Source organism: Ammospiza nelsoni, unplaced genomic scaffold (genome assembly GCF_027579445.1).
Source record: "Ammospiza nelsoni isolate bAmmNel1 unplaced genomic scaffold, bAmmNel1.pri scaffold_40, whole genome shotgun sequence".
Classification (NCBI taxonomy): Eukaryota; Metazoa; Chordata; class Aves; order Passeriformes; family Passerellidae; genus Ammospiza; species Ammospiza nelsoni.
Genome location: NW_026683188.1, coordinates 1,403,182 through 1,422,247, shown reverse-complemented (window position 1 = coordinate 1,422,247; position 19,066 = coordinate 1,403,182). Strand labels below are relative to the sequence as shown.

The following is a 19,066-nucleotide window of genomic DNA, read 5'->3' as shown; positions in this document are numbered from 1 at the left end:
GGGATCCCTGCAAATGCCACAAATGCAGGAACAGCTTCATCCACCACTCCAGTTTCATTCCCCATGGGAGAATCCACATTGGGAAGAACCCTGGTGGTCCATGTTCCCCATTATCCATGCTGGGAAGACACCTGTCCCTTTTCCTGCCCCTACCAGTGTCATGGTGTGGCATTGAAAGACATGAGGGTCTTGCCATGGCTGTGTCATTACATTCACTCCCACCTCAGAATATTTCCAGGTGTAGAAAAGGGACACTCTCTTTCTCTCTCTCTCTCCCTGAGGAGAAGGGTGTCCTTTCCAGACAGGGGAAATTGTGGCCAGGAAGACCCAGTGAGTTGTGTTTTAGTTTTCCCAGTAAACTGTTTCATTTATCCCTTCTGTTATAAATATTGTTTCAGTTCTGTTTGTCCCTTATCTTGTTCCTGTTCCCAATAAATTGTTCTTATCCAAGCCTGGGATCTTTGCCTTTTGTGCTTTCCATGGGAGGCGGGAGGGCAGCGAGGGCAGTGCGGTTTTAGCGGGGGGCAGGAAATTGGGGAATCCCATTCCTGCACCCCGGCCCATTGAAACCGAGCATCCCAGCTGGTCCCAGCCCAGGAGGCCATGGCAACAGCCTTGGGAGCGGGTCCCTGGCTGGGGCTGTGGGAACCTCTTCCCTCTGGTGCCCAGGGACAGGAGTGGAGGGAACGGCTGCAGCTGAGTTGGGGCAGGCTCAGGGTGGATGTCAGGAAAAGGTTTTTGCCCAGAGGCTGCTGGCGCCCTGCCCAGGCTCCCCAGGGAAGGGTCCCAGCTCCAGGGCTCTCTGAGCTGCAGCAGTGTTTGGACAGCGCTGCCAGGCCCAGGCTGGCATTGTTGGGGTGTCCTGTGCAGGGCCAGCAGTTGGACTGGAGGATCCTGATGGGTCCCTCCCAGCTCAGCCAATTCTGTGGTTCTGGGATCCCATGATCCTGGGGATGGGGCTGCAAATAGTTGCCATGGCAATGGTCTCCGTCTGCAGGCCTGAGATGGTGATGGTTGCCATGGAAACTGACCATAGCAACAGAGGGCTGGTAATGGTTGCCATGGAAACTGACCATAGCAACAGGGGGCTGGTGATGGTTGCCTGCTAAGGACCAGGTTTCTCACAGGCCCTCAGAGGGGTTCAGTGGGGACTTTCCAAGAGTCTCCAGGCTGTTGCAGAGCTGGAATGTCACAGGCAGAGACAGGGGCTCCATGGAGACCTCCCAGGGCTTTCTGGGGATGGTGAAAAGCCCTGTGGTCAGAGGCAGTCTCAGCCATTCAATGGTGACATCCCAGGGGACCTTGTGCTGCAAAGGCACCGATCTGTCACAGGCACTCACGGGGGCTCCACGGTGACATCCCAGGAGTCCCCAGGCTGCCAAAGAGCTGGGATGTCCCAGACACTCACAGGGTTCCTGTCATGGGCAGATATATTTATATAAATACGTATTCTCTTTTATGGTAATGATTAGACAAAACTGCCTTAATCAGAAATATTTATGCCAGGATGTAAGAGACGTAAAATATATTATACAGAGCACTAGGAAATTATTTCAAAGCAACTGCATTAAGCAAAACCTGTAATTAAGCAGAGATTGATGTCACTCCCCCAGACCAATGACCATGGGCAATTCCCTTTGGCTCAGCCTCGAGCAGTGACCTTGAGGGTGTCCCCACCGCTGGGAGGAATCCCCACACCCCTCAAGAAGGGAAATGTCAGGAGATGCTGCCATTAAAATTTGGGACAGGGCTTTTCCAGTCTGAGGTGCTGCCCTGTCAGTCAGGTGTGCCCAGGCCGGGCCAGCTCAGCAGCTCTGCAGAAGCTCTCAGTGGTGTCACTTGGTTGTTCCTTTCTCTGGGGATTTTTCCAGCTCTGCCACAACTTCAGCTCCCTCTGAGGATGTTGAACTTTGGGATGGAGGAGTCAGGCTGGTTTCAGCATTATTCACCCCCAAAGCAGTGTGACTCCCCTCCTTCATTTCCCACTGGGGGCTTTGCAAACAAGGCCTTGCCAAAGTTGTTTGAACCCATTGCAGGCAGAGCCTCCTGCTCCAGCAGGAACTGCCTTTCCTGTGCCATCAGCAGGGCAGGTCCCACTGCAGGAAAAGCCCCAGGCCAGCCCCAGCACAGGGAAGGACTCGGGCACAAGGGCAGAGTGCCATGCTGGGAGCTGTGCCAGGGAGAGCCTGAGGCACCAAAGGCACCTTGGCAACAGCAGCTGCTTGCAGGCCATGGCCAGAAGCCTCCCTTGGCAGCCCGGCCTGGTGGCCACCACTGCAGAGCTGCTGCCTCAGGGCTCATTCCTGGCTGGGCTCTGAAAAGCCACTTCTGCCCCAGGAGCCTGACTGGGAAGCCGTTGGCCCCAGCACCTTGAGGACAAGATATTAATGATAAAACTCTTCATGCCAGCAGAGCCAAGGCAGGGGCAGAGGAAAGGGCAGAAGCCAGGCCCAGGAGACAGGGCTGCCATGGTGATGGCTGTGAGGCCACTGCCCCTGCAGCAGCCTGGCTGCCCTCAGCAGACATTCTGGCCAGAAGCGCTGTGAGGGCACCCAGCACATCAGGGAACCCACAGTGCAGGAATTCTGTCACTGGGGATGAGAGGGTTTCAATGGGCAAGGCTACACAAATCTCCTGCTCTTGGACAATTCCAGGGATGGGGAATCCACTTCTCTGGAAAAACAGCTGCAGTTTCCTGCCACTTTATTAATTGTAAAATATTTCCTCCTTCTAACAAATGTTAATTTGTCCCCATTCAGTTTAAAGATACTGACCCGTTTTCTGTCACTGTAGGATTTAGGAGAAAATAACTTCGAATGCTATTTTTCCCTTTTTCACAGACCTTGGAAGGACTCAAAAATCTCCCAGAATGGGGTTTGGAGGCCTCATCACAAAACCAGCAGGGAGAGTCTGCAGCCTCTGTGGTCAGTGGTGTAGAGACTGAGGACTAAACGGGAATAGCCTGGGAGGGATGGATGGGAGGTTTCAGAGAGGCTGGAGCTTTTCTTCTTAGTAGGAATAAGCCTGAAGAAGACCTAATAGCATCAAGTGCAGCTTGGGAGGTCCAGACTGAACACCAGGAGAAGGGAATTTCCTTGTCAGGGCAGGGCTGTGGTGCAGCACATCCCCAGCAGTAGCCTGGAGCAGCCCAAGGCTCTGTGTGGGCAGACAGAGGCAGGCAGGAGGCAGAGCTGTCAGCAAAGGAAGGGCCCAGCCAGGTGGAGCAGCCGGGGGATGCCGACAGCCTGCAGGGACAGAGGCGCAGGTTTCCTTAACAGCAGAAACACCTTTCCCTTGCTTGTCCCCACCTGTCATCACTGCCTCCAGTGTTCTGCTCTACCTGGAACCTGAAGACATTTTCTCAGTCCTGTCCCTCAGATGGATCTATTTAAAGTATGAGAAACTTCAGTGTTTCACCCTCTTTTTGAGTCCCTAGAAGGTTTTTTGAGCACACTGTGAGGGACTGAGTCTGATGCAAAGAGCACCAAAGCCCAGAGGGTCATTAAGTCCCTGTGCTGTGTCTGGGCTGCTGAGCTGGGCCGGGCTCCTGGCCCAGAGGCAGCTCCTGGCAAGGGCAGCGCTGCAGAGAGACAGCTCTGGCCAGGAGCAGCTCCTGTGCACAGCCCAGCAGGGCTGGGGCTCTGCCAGGGCCCCTCAGGGACACCAGCAGGGCACAGACAGAGCTCACAGGGGCTCAGCACTGGCAGGGGCTGTGGGATGGCCCCGAGGGGGCTGTGTCACAGCAGCACCTCTGGGGCTGTGTCATAGAGGCACAGAGTAGCTGTGGTGTCAGCAAGGGGCTGTGTGACAGCACAGAGTGGGCTGTGTGAGGTCACAGATTGGGCTGTGACATCATAGAGTTTGTTGTGTGAGGTCACTGAGCAGCTACAGCATCACAGAGGGGACTTTGTGACATCACAGAACAGGCTGTGAGATCATGGCATGGCTGCATGACATCATAGAGCTGGCAGTGATGTAAAAGTATGTGCTGTGACCTTACAGAGTTTCAGTATGACATCACAGAGAGGGTTTAGTGACATCACTGAGGGGGGGTGTTACATCACAGAGCTGGCTGTGACATCATAGAGTAGGGTGTGAGGCCATAGAGCAGATCCTGCCATCATAGAAGGTGGCTCTGTGACATCAGGGAGTGGGCTGTGACAACACTAGGTGGCTGTGTAACATCATAGAGCAGGCTGTGACATCACAATAGGGATTGTGTAATCATAGAGTGACTTGCTGACATCACAGAGACTTCTTTGACATCACAGAGCAGCTGTATCACATCATAACGTGGTGTCTCAGAGTTGGCTCTGGGACATCACAGGGGCAGTGTGACATCACAGGGCCCTGTGTGACATCACAGGGGCTGTGTGAGGTCCCTGGGGAGGTCACTCTGCCCTGGCCCCCCTCACAGCTCCCCCCAGAGCAGTCCAACGCTGCTCGTGCACAGTGGGGTCCCCTGTCCCCCCGGGTCCCCCCGGCCCCGCAGCCTCCCCCAGAGGATGTTCCACGAGATCGACCCCAGAGCCTGACACGGGGACGGGTGGCCGGGGCCCTGGGGGTGGCACAGGGGGACAGGGACCCCCCAGCAGCATCCCTGTGTCCCCCAGGGCCAGAGCCTGGGCCACGGCTCCTTCACCCTGTTAAAAACCTCGAGGCCTTGAGAGCGCTGAAAAAATCCCCAGCAAGGGAGCAGCAAAAACCAGATTTAATATTAAGGGACAGCAGCACAAAATTCCTTGGCAAGAGTCACTCTGTTCCTGACTGGGCACTTCAGGCACACCAAGGAAACAAAGCAACTACAAAACCAAACAGAATCCAAACAATCAAACCAGAAATTTACTGAGAACTGGGGCTTTCATTCCTAAGGAAAAGAACTGTCCTTCTTATCTAGGTGCCCATGGCCAGAATTGGGATTTCACCTCCAGTATTCCCTATTGTGACAGAGTGGAGGAGTTTCTTGGCTCAAGACATTTTATGTGTGGGGAGTGTTGCAGTGTGTTGCAATTTCCTGTTTTAAACTTCCCAGCCCCTTCCCAGGTGGGGCAAGATCTCTCTTCCCCTTCCCCTTCCCTCTTGCCCCCTGCGGGGCTGTCAATCAGTCTTTAAATTCCAGCAAGGCCATTGTGTGGTTGGTCAGGTTCAAAAGATGCCCCTGTGCCCAGAGGTCATTGGTCTGTCTGGGTGTCATCGTTCCCTGAGACCCTGCCCCTCCCACCTGGTTGGTGGCTCACCTGTCCCTTCCCTCCCCCTCCCCCCGGAGCTTAAAAAGTCACTCAGGCCACACGGTCGGGATTCTGTTGGTGCTGTTACCTAAGATTCAGAAGTCTGTGACCATGGAATAAACTCTTGATATTAACCCTCCGGCAGAATCTGTCTCCTTTTCCTCCTCACCTTAGCCTGAAGTTTTCCCACCTGAGGCAAACTGAGTTTCTACAAGCCTGGACTTATTTTGGCACTCAGCTGCACCATCCAGCCAGCCAAAAGTGTCTCTGAGGTGAAACACCACAGTTGCCGCCTTTGGCCCAGGAGCAGGGGTCAGAGGAGCCCAGGCACAATCTACCTGGTAATATTGGGATCTTATTCCAATAGGGGAGGAAGGGGTAGGTCCAGCCCTCCCCTGCCCTGGAACCCCAGCCCTGCCCTGCCCTGTGACCCCAATCTCCCCAGAGCCTCTATCCCAGCCCAGCAGTGTCTGCCAGTCCCTGGCACAGCACAGGCAATGCTCCACAGCCACCTCTGCAGCCCCCAGCCCAGCTCCTGAGAGACCAAATGAGCCACAGTCCCACCTGGGGGCAGGGCCCAGGGAGACCAAGGGGTATTGAAGGCTGACCACAAGGCAAGCACACATCTTGACCCTACCTCCTCTTGGAATTTACATCTGAACGCTACTGGAATCGAGGAGTTGGTACCTCTGTGTGTGCCTCTCTGTATCCTTTTTGCCTCTCTCTCTTTCTGTCCTTTTCTTCTATTTTGGTCCTTTTGCAAATTTGAGTAATGTAAAATTCAAATAGCTTAGAGTTTGTGTAATTGAATGGGCCAAGTCAGTGCTTTAAGAAGTGTTCTGTGTTGATTGAATGTCATATTAAATATTTTGCCAAAAATTCTCTGATTTTCTAAAGTTACCAGTAAAGACTGTTTTGTTGTTTGGAGCTCCTGAGGATCTCTTGTTGGTATTTCTCCAGGAAGTCCAATTCAGAATACAGAAACGATTGTAATTCCTTTTAAATATCTCCTTGACAGAGTTTTCTACTGGATGGAAGTCAGGGCTTGTCTGTCCTGCTTGGCACAGCCCAGGCAGGGCTTTCCCAGCCACATTCCACACTCCATTTCCCAGCTGGAGCCGCTGGTGCCTCTGAGTTGTGCTGCCCCAGCCCCAGGGACGCTCCCCTTGTCTGCCCATTCCCCCACGGTCCCTGGGCAGGGATGGCCTCAGTGGGGGCTGCTGACATCCTCAGCACCTTGGAGGCTGCTGCTGAATTTTCCTGCTCCAGAGGCTTGTTCAGCCTTCAGCTCTTCAGTGCAGGAATTCAGTGCCCCAGGGCTCATTAACATTCTAAAACAGCTAAACAAGCTAAGCTTCTGGGAATAATTTGATTTAATTAATAATTTGTTCAAATCAAACATGTGGTTAATTAGTCAGATTTCAGAAGCCAATTCAATGTGAATACCCTGAATTAAAAAAAAAGAAAAGAAAATATTTTTTTAGGTCTTGTAATTTTTTTTTTTACTAGTAATTCATTGAAATGTGCAATCTCCAGTTGACATTGAATCCAAGTACCTCCTCATGCAGTTTGACTGGGTATGAAAATCAGGACCTTTCATGGCTGACAATCAATCAGACTCTGTCCCTACCCCCACCCCACCATTTTCCCCATCCAAGGCTGGCACTCAGAGCAGCCTTGTGCAAATCTGAGCTCCCTCCAGCCCACACTGGACCTAGCCAACAGACCACAGTTGAACAGGATATAACTTAAAAAAATTACACCATTAAAATAACAATCACACAATTACAAACCCTTCCCTGAGCTATGTGCAATGTCCCAGCATGTCTGATGAGTCCACTGTTCACAACTGATTTGCATACTAAAATTAATTTTTGACTAGTGTGGTTCTGTGATAGATATAAACACAATTAAGTTCTTGTATAAGATTCTTGTCCTGGACTGAGGACAGAACAGCTCAAACAATTCCTGATTTGCAAATCTATCAGTGGTGGATGGAGAAGGGAGGTCAGGCTGCTCTTGGTGTTGAGGAAATGCTGAAAGCAGCCTGACTCATTTCATCTGCTCATGCCCTGGCTGATCTCCCCTCTTTCCCCTTCCACCCACTGGCTTTTGTTTCCCACCAGGCTCCCCGGTGAAGAGCCTGGCTCTGTGTTCTCCATCCCTCCTTGCTGGCACTGCCAGGCTGGGGTGAGGAGCCCCTCAGCCTTCCCTGCTCCAGGCTGGACCAGCCCAGCTCCCTCAGCCTCTGCTCACAGCCCAAGGGCTGCAGCCCCACCTTGGAGGCCCTTCCCAGACCCTGCTCCAGCTGCCAGACATCTTTCCTGCCCTGGGGAACCCAACCCAGGCCAAGTGACCTGGATAATCCACATCCTTGCTGTCCTGGTCACACAGCCCTGGCCCCTCATGCCCTGTCAGGCTCTGGGGTGGATCCTGTGGAACATCCTTTGGTGGAGGCTGTGGCTCCAGGTGGGCCAGGGGGATCCTGGGGGACAGGGACCCTGCTGGGCATGGACAGGATTTGACTTGTTGGGAGAAACTGTGAGGGGGGAGCTGGGGCAGAGTGACCAACACAGTGACCTGACACAGCCCTGCTGGGATTTTGCACAGCCCCTCTGTGACGTCACAGCCTGCTCTGTGATGTCACAGACCATTCTCCAATGTCACACAGCCCCTCTGTGACGTCACAGCCTTCTCTGTGATGTCACAGCCCATTCTCCAATGTCACACAGCTGGTCTCTGATGTCACACCAGAGTCTGTGATGCCATAGTCTGCCCTGTGATGTCACAGCTGGATCTCTGATGTCACAGAGGCAGACTATGATGCCATGGCTGCTCAATGACCTCACCTAACCCACTCTGTGATGTCATAGCCCACTCTGTGACCACATGGTACCAGATGATAAATTGTCTTCACCAGGTGAGCTGACACCTGGAGCTTGTTCTCCACAACCCCAGGCCTGTGGAAACCACACAGTGCCCATTGTGTGAGAAGGGGAACGGGAAGTTCAGCAGCCTCAGTGTCCTGCCAGCTCAGCCAGGCCCATGGGAACATTGGGGTCCACAACCACCAGGGACCACCAGGGAGACCCCCAGGACAGGAGAATGCATGGGTAAAGGGGAGGGGAAATATATTAATGATTTTGGGGAAATGATTATCATATGTATTTTTAGTCCAGGGCAATCAATGAATATGTATGCAAAATACAGAATATAAACAGAAACTTTCCTGTACTCAGCATGCACAGCTTTGGGAGGAGATATCTCCGTGCATCCAGCTGAATAAAGAATGCTGCTTCTTAATGCTACATTGGGGTTAGGGAGTTTTCTGTTTTACTAAATTTTTGGTAACACTCCCACTGAGAAGGGCTGGTGGCAGATGTGGGGCTCAGAGGCTGCCTGGGGCACAGTGACCATGAAATAATGAAGTGTTCAATGTTCTGTGAAGGAGGGAGGGGCAGTAACAAAACTTCTGCACTGGAAACAGGAAGGGCAGACTTTGGTCTGTTTAGGCTGCAGATTTGGGGAATACCTAATCAGGTACTGATTGCTTTAAGGGAAACAGCCCTTAAAAACAAAGGGGTCCTGGAAGGATGGACACATTTCAAGAAAGTAATCATAAGGGGGAAGAAGCAGCCTGTCCCAGTGCGGCAGAAGATGAGCTAGTGAGGAAAATGACTGGCCTGGCTGCCCATGGAGCTTTTCTGGAGACTCAGGGGTGGAAAAAGGTCCAGCAACTCAGGAAGTCTTTAAGGATGTTGCTGGGTCATACAGAAAGAAAAGCTGAGAGTTGAAAACTCTATTAAAACTTAACCTGGAGGGTTCTGGAAAAAGAATAAAAATGTTTTTATAAAAAAATAATAGCAAAAAGGAGGAGTAGGAGAACCTCTACTCTTTATTGGTTGCAGTGGAGAATATACTAACACAAGATAAGGAAAAGGCTGAGCTACTTTACCCCTAGTTTGTTTCAATTTTCAATATTAGGGGAGGATATCCTCAGGACAACTGTTCTCCTGAGCTGGTAGATGGGCACAGGGAGCAGAACAGCCCCTGGAACCCAGGAGGAAGCAGTGGGTGACCTGCTGAGCCACTCAGATGCTCACAGGTGAATGGGATCAGACAGGATCCATCCTAGGGCAATGAGGGAGCTGTGGATGAGCTCCCCAAGCTGCTCTCCATCATTTACCATCAGTGCTGGCTCAGCAGGGAGCTCCCAGAGGACTGGATGTGCCAGTGTGAGCCCATTCCCAAGAAGGGCTGGAAGGAGGATCTGGGGACCTCCAGGCCTGTCAGCCTGACCTGGGTTCCCAGCAAGGTTATGGAACAGATCACCCTGAGTGCCATCCCAGGGCACCCACAGGATGGCACTCACGGGGCACTCCCAGCTGATGCGAACAAACTTTCTGGCTGACTGCAGAGGCCAGGACAAACCTGGGTGGTTTCCCTGCCATCCCCCAGCCCTTGCTGGCCCCAGGGGCTGACGGCGTTTGTGCTCCCTCAGGTTCATGTTCCCACACCAACAGCATGGGGGTGTTCCCCCTGCTGTGTGCAATGCAAACAGGGGCTGCTGAGCCAGTGCTGCCGTGTCTGTGCCTGCAAGGATGGGGCACCTGTGTGAGCTGGGGGAGAGGCCAGGGCTGCAGAGGGGGGATGTTGTTGGCAGCTCCATGAGGACGCTCTGGGACGCTGCCCTGGGCTGTCCAGCGCACTGGGGATGGATCAGCCCCTGCTCTGCTGCTCCTTCCCGTCTGCCCCAGGGCCCTTGCAGAGTCCCAGCCATGCTGTCCTCAGCTGCCATGGCAACCCTCAGGACAAAGCAGTGCCAGGGCTGTTCCAGGTACAATTGCAGTGACGCTCGTTGGTGCCACCAGGTGCCATGGCAACGGCCACGGGGACCCGTTCCTTGGTTTGGTGCCATGGCAGCCAATGCCCGGAGCCGTTGTGATGGTTGGTGGCCATGGAAAGCTGCCCTGGCCCTTGCTCAGGGCTGGTGTCAGTGCCCAGAGCCAGAGGGGATCCCTTGCTGGGGGCTGTGCCATGGCCACCTGCCCTGTGCCGCGCTGGCCGCTCTGGCACCAGGAACCAGCAGCCACCGGCACTGCCAGGGCCAAAGGCCAGGTCAGCCAGACAGAAAGGGGCAGGGCTGGGCACTGTTTCCATGGCAACCGGCACTGGGGGGACACCTGGGTCACCTGGCCTGGCAGTTGCCATGGAAACCCCTGGCAGGGACTGAGGGCACAGCCCGTGGCACTGAGACACTGCTGGGCCGGGTGCTGAGCACAGCGCTGGGCACGCAGAGATGGTTTTGTTCTTGCTGAGCTGCAGCACAGCCAAGGCCTGTCCTGCCCCTCGTCCAGCCACGCTGGGGAGGGGCTGGGGCTGCGGGGGAGCTGGGCAGGGGACACAGCCAGGACAGGGGACCCCAACTGACCCCGGGCATACCCCAGACCAGAGCACATCATGCTCAGGGTATGAAGGGGGAACAGGGAGGAAGGGGGGAATTTTGGAGGGAGGGTTTTTGCTTTCCCAGGGAACACTTGGGCAAGAGGGGGCCCTGTTTCACCAGTGGGCAGGGTCACTACCAAAAACACAGACACCAACTTAAGGAATTGTGTCATTTATATCATGCACAGCTACAAAGAGTTACAAAAGGATAAGCTCAGCAAAGCACATCATCATTAGCAAAGAATTACAAAAAAAGCTCAGAAATCCATCATAACTCATCATTACATTTTGATGACTAACCCCTTGGTGAAACCCTAGAGGTGTTTGTGGCAGACAAAGATTCTGGTTGACTATCAATGTACACCTTACAGACATCAGTAGTACTTTAGTGACACCGTTCTTCATTCTTTTTTCTCAATCTCATTCGAATTAGGAACAAGAATTCTGTTGCCCATGGAGCTGGCACCTTTTTAATTCCAGAATAATGCCCCCAGGCCCTTTGCTGTTCAGCTTTCCCATGCTGTCTGTGGCTAACAAGGCTTGGGGGGCCCTTTCCCCTCTGGTTTGAAGGGGTTGGGTCCCAGTCCCTGAGGGGCACCCAGGCTCCTGGATGGAATTCCTGTGCAAATCCCTCAGTGTCACAGCAGCCTTCACATGGAGCCCCGTGGATCAGAGCATTTTCCACAGGGGCCCTTGGGGCAAACAGGGAGATCTGCTCTGGCAGGACATATAAAACAATATCCTGGCAGATCTCCTTGTTCTCACACAGAATCCTTGGCTGCAGGGACACATTCCCATTGTTCCTACCCAGGTTTCAGGACTCAGAGTTGTCTTTCCCAGGAGCTGTTCCTTCAGCTGCCTGGGGAGGGCCATTTGGCCTCCGGACCCACACTCTGGCTCCATTATTAGGGCTGCTGCATCCAAACCCTTTATCTCCACAAACAGTGGTGACTGGAGCTGGATCTCCTGTTTTCACAATCGTTCTTAAAATTGCAAGATCAGTAATTGTGCTACCCTGTCATGGGGTTGAATAATCCAATCCTGGTCACTATTATTTAACAGAATTACTGCAATTTCTCCTGGATATTCTGCATCAATTCCTCCTGCCATGACAGAAACACTTTGCAAGGCCAAGCTCCAAGGGAGCAGTTACCAAAGCAAAGTGTCCTGGAGGAATCTGAATTCCTGTTTCAGTATTGACAGCTCTCATTTGCTTTGAATTTATCCTAATGAATTCCAATGCATGAAGGCCCAGCCCTGCAGCCTCTGGGCTGGCCCTGCCAGGGGCCATCACAGCCACAACAATTTCCCAGGCACCCCAAGTCTCACTGCCCATGGCTGGATTTGCAAATTGGGGGCAGCCGTGCACAGCCAGGGGGTTTCATTTCCCCAGTGGGCCATTGTGAAGGGAATGCAGCACATCTGGGAGATGGGTTCTCCATGGACAAAGGTTCCCATCTCCTCATTTTTCCAACTGCTCTTTTAACAACCCCTTCACCCTTTCAACCAATCCTGCAGCTTGTGCATAGTCTGGTAAATGAAAAACCCTGCAGGCCTAATCACAGTATTTTTCACAGGAACAGACAAAGAACTCTGCATCACAGTATCAGCACACCCTGTAAAAATAGCCAATTTCATCTCTTTCTCCTTTTTCCAGTGTATACAATCTCACAAAGTTGACCACTGACATTAGGGTCCTGGCCAATCCCGTTCTGTAGGGTATTTAGTGTTACATCCATGAGAAGCCAAAGATACCAAATTAGTATTGTCAGCATTTCACATTATTATTGTCAATATTTTACATTATTCTTATTTTACATGTACATATTGATATAGAAATATAGATACAGATACGCAGATATAGAAATGTATCTATAAAAATCTATAAATATAAACATGAAGGTCTTATTATCCTATAAATACGTATATACTTATTTATTATAGTGATATTTCACTTGCACAAGTGCATCTGAGCTCAAGATTAAAGCCTTCTTCTGTTGCTCCATGTGGGAGCATTCCAATAATAATTGCTCCTCCTGAAGGTGCTGTTTCCTATGTGCTCTCAGCAAATTCACTTTGTCTGCCCAAACCCACAAGGTCTTTTCCTATTCCATATGCAATTTTTGGATGCATTTGAAGCCATCCAGGGGTGCAGTTTCTTTTACCCAACTGCCCCACTGCTCACACAGGGCTCCCACCTCAGCCCACTCCAGAGCCAGGGAACTCCAGGGAAGGGCTTCCCAGCTGGGAATTTCTGATGGGACTGATTCCTCACATTTACACTGAACAAGTGACATTTTGTTGGCATCTGCCCAGACTGTGCCAGTTTTGTTTTACCAGTGGGCAGGGTCAGCACCAAAGACACAGACACCAGCTGAAGGAATCAGTGTCATTTCCTGCAGTTCAGAGCAGCAAAGAATCACAAAAGGAGCAGCTCAGCAATGCACTCAACCATCCCCACCAAAGATTGCCTGCAGAGATTAACAAAGATCCAGCAGCATTTACCCTCAGCCTTTACCATCCCCCAGACCCACACAGCAGCTGGGGAAGCTGTCACAGCCAAGGGCTGCAGAGCCACTCCTGGGCACTCGGAACTCCTGCAGGTGCCTCCAGCCCCAGGTGAGGCTCCAACCCCGCTGGGAGAGGGCCCAGCTCTGACAGTGCTGAATGAACAAACTGACAGCACTGCTAGTGTGGCAACATCTGCTTTCATCCTCCTCTTGGGTCCCTCCCAAAGCCTGGCCAGGGCTCAAGGAGGAACCAAGGGAACTGACTTTGACCATACAGCCCCAAATAAGGTCAGATGTCAGATTTCATGGCCTTGTCTGGCTTCTAAATACACAAAGGTCAATATATGTTTCACTAATGAGTGGCTACATCTATCACAGGGCTAATGACCATGCATATTTCATTAGGGAGCAGATACAAAGAAAACCTTTGCTTGGAAGGTTCATCCAGAGGCCACCTTTGGCTCAGGGCCTGCTGTCCAGGCCTCACTCAGGGCTGGTGTCCAGACCTTGGCACTTCAGGTATGTGGTTTAGTGCTGGGCTTGGCACTGCTGGGTGAGCGGCTGCACTTGGTGAGCTCAGAGGGCTTTTCCAACAGAAAGGATTCTGTGATTCCATGATTCTATCCTCTGCATTCAGCTGGGGCTATTTCAGCAGCATTACTTTGCTCCAAAAGTTCCCTCTTGCCCAGCTCCTGTGGCCTGAGGCTTCAGCTCCTTCAGCTCCTGGTGCTGAGCTGCTCATGCTGAACGAGATGACTTGGAGAGAAGAACAGAGTCCATGCAATTCCTTCTGGGACACGGAGAGGGGAGGCTGTGCAAACAGGAGCATTGTTTGCTGTGGCCTCCTCTCTGCCCTTCACGTCTTTCAGCGCTTTGAACCAGCCAAGAGCTTTCTCCAAGAGTGCAATGGAGCAGCTGCTCCTGCTCCCAGGCCTGGCTCTCTCCAGTCTCTGCCCTTGCCTGGTTCTGTCCCTCGTGCTGTGCCCTCTGTTCCCCCAGGGCTCAGTGGCTGCTGCCCAGGACTGTGGCACTGGCACAGATCCAGTGCTCCAGAGCCTCCTTTCTGTGCCTTTGGAGCTGCCTGGGCACAGCAGCCTTTTCCATCTGGAAGCTCCCCATGCACAGGGAGTGCCCAGCTCCGTTCCTTGCACAGCCTCCAGGAGCCCAGGGCTGCCATCTCCAGTCCCTGCTGGCACTGGGGGCTCCCAGGTGCCTCAGGCTGCTGTGACACCGCTGCACACGGGAGGGAAGAGGGGCAGGGGCTGTGCTCAAAGTCAGCTCCATCTGCTGCTGCTGCTGCTGCTGTGGGGTCATTTGTGCAGCCCTGGCCCAGAGTCAGGGATCAGATCCTGCCAGTCTCTTCCAGCCCTGGCTGCTCAGAGTTTGGGCCTTGGAGCCTCAGGTGGCCAAAGGCAGCTGCTGCTGGTCCCTCTGTGTGCCCGTGTTCAGCAGTGCTGCTCCATCAGTCTGTGCCCAGCAACGGGGAAAAGCCTCAGCCCTGCAGGGCCAGGAGCTGCTGGGTTTTGCCTGAGCAGCTCAGCCAGCAGGAAGGGAGCTGCTCCACACAGGAACCAGGAGCAAAGGACATTCCTTTTGTAGGACATGTTTTCTATTGAAAGGAAAAAAAAGGAAAAAGTAATCAAAAACTATATAAAATGTGAAAGATAAAAAAAACCCCAAGTGTGCAGTGAAAAATCATCTCTAACTTTGAATTATGAGGCAACTGATCTTTTGAAAGAGAACTCAGTTATTTACTTTGTAAATGTGCTGATGGCATGGATCCATCTTACTGACCTCAGCAGTCTTTTTAAAAAGTTTTTGGGGATTGCTTCCAATACTGTTATTTTAAATTGTGGTTGAGGCAAGAGGAAATTGCTTTGTGCCCTTCCAGCTCCAAGCAGGACTGGGAATGGAAACTCTGTCAAAGCCCAAATCCTTTACAAGACGACCTTCCTTCTCAGCCTGGGAATGAGTGGAACATTCCCATTGAAACTTTCAGGGATTTCTTAGAGTCACAAAGTCCCACTGACAGCTTTTTGCTCTGGTGTGGAAGTGCAGAAGGGCAATTCTCCATCCACCAGCTCCAGATTGCACTGCCTCAGGAGCACGGTCCACTCGCCAGCTTTGGCCCACTCGTGGCAGTTCTAGAGGAGGAAGAAAGTGCAATTGCACAATTCCAGCCAATCAAGAAGGAAGAATGGGACACACAAAACACCCTGTACAGATCCAGGCATTCAGCTGGGACTGTGGAGAGTTTGGGTCCTTGCCAATTGGATGTGTGTCCCCAGCTGCAATCTCTGGGCCTGCAGCAGAGTCTCACTCACCTGCCAAAGCAGAAAGCTCAGGCGCTGTGCTCGCAAGGGGCTCATCTGATGCAGAGCTGTCAGAGCAATGTGAGGGCAGAGCCAGCCCAGCTGGGCCCAGGGCTGAGCCCAGCAGAGCCCTGGCAGAGCCCAGAGCAGCCTCAGCACCCGCAGAGCCCGGCTGCAAGGAGAGAAAGCAGAAAGTGCCCATCAGCTGAGGGCTCCTGTGACCTTGTGCCCAGGCCTGCGGTGCCCAGGCCATGCTGGCTGTGCCCAGAGCTGTGCCCAGAGCTGCCCATCCCTGCTGCCTTTGGCAAAGAGCAGGAGGGCAGGACACGTGCCAAGCCTGCAGCCAGCCACGGCACATCCAGCCCTCAGCAGCTGCCCAGAGCCAAAAAGCAGCTGGGCAGCTGACTGAAGAATTCATTGCGTCTGCCCCAGCAAAGGAGGAACCTTTGGTGCCCAGCTGTGCCATGCCCAGATCTGGGAGCAACCCCCTGCCTGTAGACTCACCTGCAAATTGGACCTGGAGCCTGGCTTTGAAGAAGGTGCCAGAATCCAAGTCCATCATCTTCAGCCTGCCAGGCCAAGGAAGAAATTATCATCCTTGATGTTGTCCTTGGTGTCTCCAGCACCAGCCCCATTTGGAACAGCTTCTCCAGGGGCTCCTTCTCCTTCCCTGAGGTCAGACCAGGCTGTCAGGGCTCTGCCTAGGGCCCCAGCCATCCATGAACCATACAAACAAAACCAGGGGGATGGTGGGCACCAGTGCTTGTCACACCGGGTCTCCAGCTCAGCTCCAGCCCAAGAGCTGCATGTTCCCTTCTGCTGACCCCTGCTCAGAGCTACAGGCAGGACAAAACCAGCCTGGTTTGCTTTGCCACTGATTGCCAAGAGATGCGTGGAGCTGGTACCTGCTAGGTCCCTGGATCCAACTGTGCACGTGGATTTCTTCAGTCTTCTAGGGCAGGGAAACACCCTTCACCCAAGGATGACAGAAAAGCTCTTCTAAGGATGGCCTGTCTGAGGGTTGCATGGACAAACACCTCTTAATAACATCTTGGCACTCTGGGGAGAGAAACCAGAAATCACCAGTCAGTTGGAGAAGTTGCCCTCCTGTTCCCATGCCCAGGTCATGCTGGGTGTGACCAGAGCTGGGCCTAAATTTCCCCATAGATGCTCTGTTTGGAGGACAGCAGGAGAGCAGGACATGTGCCTGCTCAGCAGCTGCCAGAGTGGTTTGCCCATGAGCCCGCTGCTGTCTCCCAGCACTGGTATTCCCCCCGTGCCCAGAGATGAGGATCTACCTCGAGAGAGCCATCGTGGGAACAAGATTCGCCCCCGGATGATCTCCTGGCCCCTCCTGAACGGCTGCTTCCCCATGACCAGGTGGCACAGCAGGAGGCCCAGGGACCAGATCGTGGCTGCCTCGCCGTGGTAGCGTTGGTGCTGGATCCACTCTGGTGGGCTGTAGGACAGGGTTCCTGTGGAACACAGACACAGCTCAGCAGGGGGCTGCTGCTGCTCCCAGAGCCCGGCCCCAGCATCCCTGGGCATGTGGGGGCTGCCCCAGAGGCACACGGGGTGAGCGCTGCCCTCTCGCCAGCACTTGGGACTTGTGCACAAACTCGCGGCTGGAAAAGAAGCCACTGGACTGGAAGAGGGCAGCACAATCCCTGGGAAAGCCCAACCATGACACACAAAGGAAAAACCCACCCAGTAGTGGAGAAAACCCACTCTCCTCCCCACCTGCATGGCCCCCAAAAATGTTAATAAGCCAAGGTGAAAAAGGAGAGCGGAGCAGTCCAGCCCTTCCTCGCCTGCACACCAAACAATCCGGGGAATGGGGTCAGACGCCCCTCTCTGCTGCCCCCATGGGGGTTTGTGTCAGGCTGGCTGCCCCAGCTCCAGCCCAGGGCACAGTGGGTGCTGAAAGCTGTCAGCAGGGCTGGGAGCTGGCCGCCCTCACACCCCACCCAAATAAACTCATCTCTAGCATCAATCCCATCCCGGCTGCAATAGGGGGAAGCCCCAGTGCTGCACCCAGGCTGGGCCACGAGATGCCCAGGAGCACCCCCTGCGAGGGCTCACCTGCAAATTGGGTGTAGGCTGTGTCTTGGAGGAAGGCGCCACAGCCAAAGTCAATCAGTTTCAGCTGCCCGCTAGCCAGGTCGAGCAGGACATTCTCGGGCTTAATGTCCCGGTGCAGGACCCCGCAGCTGGTGCAGTGCCGCACGGCCTCCAGCACCTGGCGGAACAGCCCCCGCGCCTCCTCCTCCGGCAGGAACCCCCGCTCCGCCAGGAAACCCGAGAGCTCCTGGCACCGCTCCGGACGCTCCAGCACCAGCAGGAAGCTGTCGGGGAGCTCAAGCCACTCCAGGAGCTGAATGAAACCGCCACAGCCACAGGACACCTTGGCCAGCAGCACGATCTCCAGGGGTGCGCTGGTGCCGTCGGGCTGCGGGAGGAGCACGACGCTGTCAGTGGGGCCGAGGCCGTGCCGGGGCTCTGGGAGCCCTCAGCCAGCCCGGGATGCTCTGCACGCCCCGCTCAACCCACGCCCGCTCTCCCCGCAGGGCTCACGGCGGCTCCCACCCTGCCGGGCCCCGGCTCCTCGCCGCCCGGCACGGCCCGGCTGCTGCCGCTGGCTCCGCTCACTCACCAGCTCGCCCCAGTGCCGGATGCGATCCCTCGGCACGCGTTTGATGGCCACCTGCGAGCGAGGGAGAGCAGCGGGGTGAGCTCGCCGCCCGTTCCGCCGCGCCCCGACCTTCTCCTCCTCCTCCCTCCTCCTCCGCCCCCTCCGCCTGCGCCGCCGCCGGCCCCGCCGCTCACCGGGGCGCCGTCCGAGAGCCGCGTGGCCGCGAAGACGCTGCCGAAGCCGCCGCGTCCCAGCAGCGATCCCAGCCGGTACCGCTCCTGCAGGGCCTCGTGCGCCGTCCCTGCGGGCGGGACGCGGCTGTCAGCGCTCGGCCCGGAGCCAGCAACGGCCCCCGAGCGCCCCTCACCCGCCCCGGGCCCGGCATCCCCACCCGCCCCGGGCCCCGGCGGCTCGGGGCTGGCAGCCGCGCTGACGAGCGGCGGAGCTCGGGCCGGGGAAGCCGCAGCGGAGGCGGCGGGAGCGGCCGCGGCGCGGATGTGCTCCGCGGGCCCCGGGAGAAGCCGGGGCCGGGGTCGGGACTGGAGCCTGCGTCGGGTCCGGGGCCGGGCTCGGGCCAGGCGGAGCCGAAGGGCGGCGATGCCGCCCCCGCACCAGGCACTGATGCCCGCCCAGCAGCGCCATCGCCAGCACGGCCAGAGCCGGGCGGAGGCGAGACCGCGGCGGGACGGCCGGGGCCGGGCACGGGGCAGCCCCGCCCGGGGCCGGGGGCGGGCCGGGGGCATGGCCCTGCCCTGCAGGGGAGAGGGAGACGGGGAGAGGGGAGGGAGGTCGGGCAAGGGACCCCGAGAGAAGGGTGCCCGACAGCGGGAAAGGGAGAGAAAGAGAAATAAAGGGACAAAGAGAAAGAGAAAGAAAAATAGGGGAAAGCGTGTTTTAAATTATCTCTTTTGCTGCTCTCGCCGCTGCTGGTGCCGCTGC

General features: G+C 54.8%; 1 protein-coding gene across 1 annotated transcript; it reads right to left on the bottom strand.

The window, feature by feature from the left end:
* Positions 1-16,399: 16,399 nt before the first annotated feature.
* Positions 16,400-18,769, bottom strand: LOC132087160 (serine/threonine-protein kinase pim-1-like). Its single transcript, XM_059493206.1, is given in 7 exon segments — positions 16,400-16,554; positions 16,794-16,970; positions 17,578-17,944; positions 18,149-18,199; positions 18,322-18,498; positions 18,501-18,695; positions 18,740-18,769. Coding segments are annotated over 7 exon segments (1,104 nt in total). The 3' UTR covers positions 16,400-16,447.
* Between the last annotated feature and the right edge of the window lie 297 nt (positions 18,770-19,066).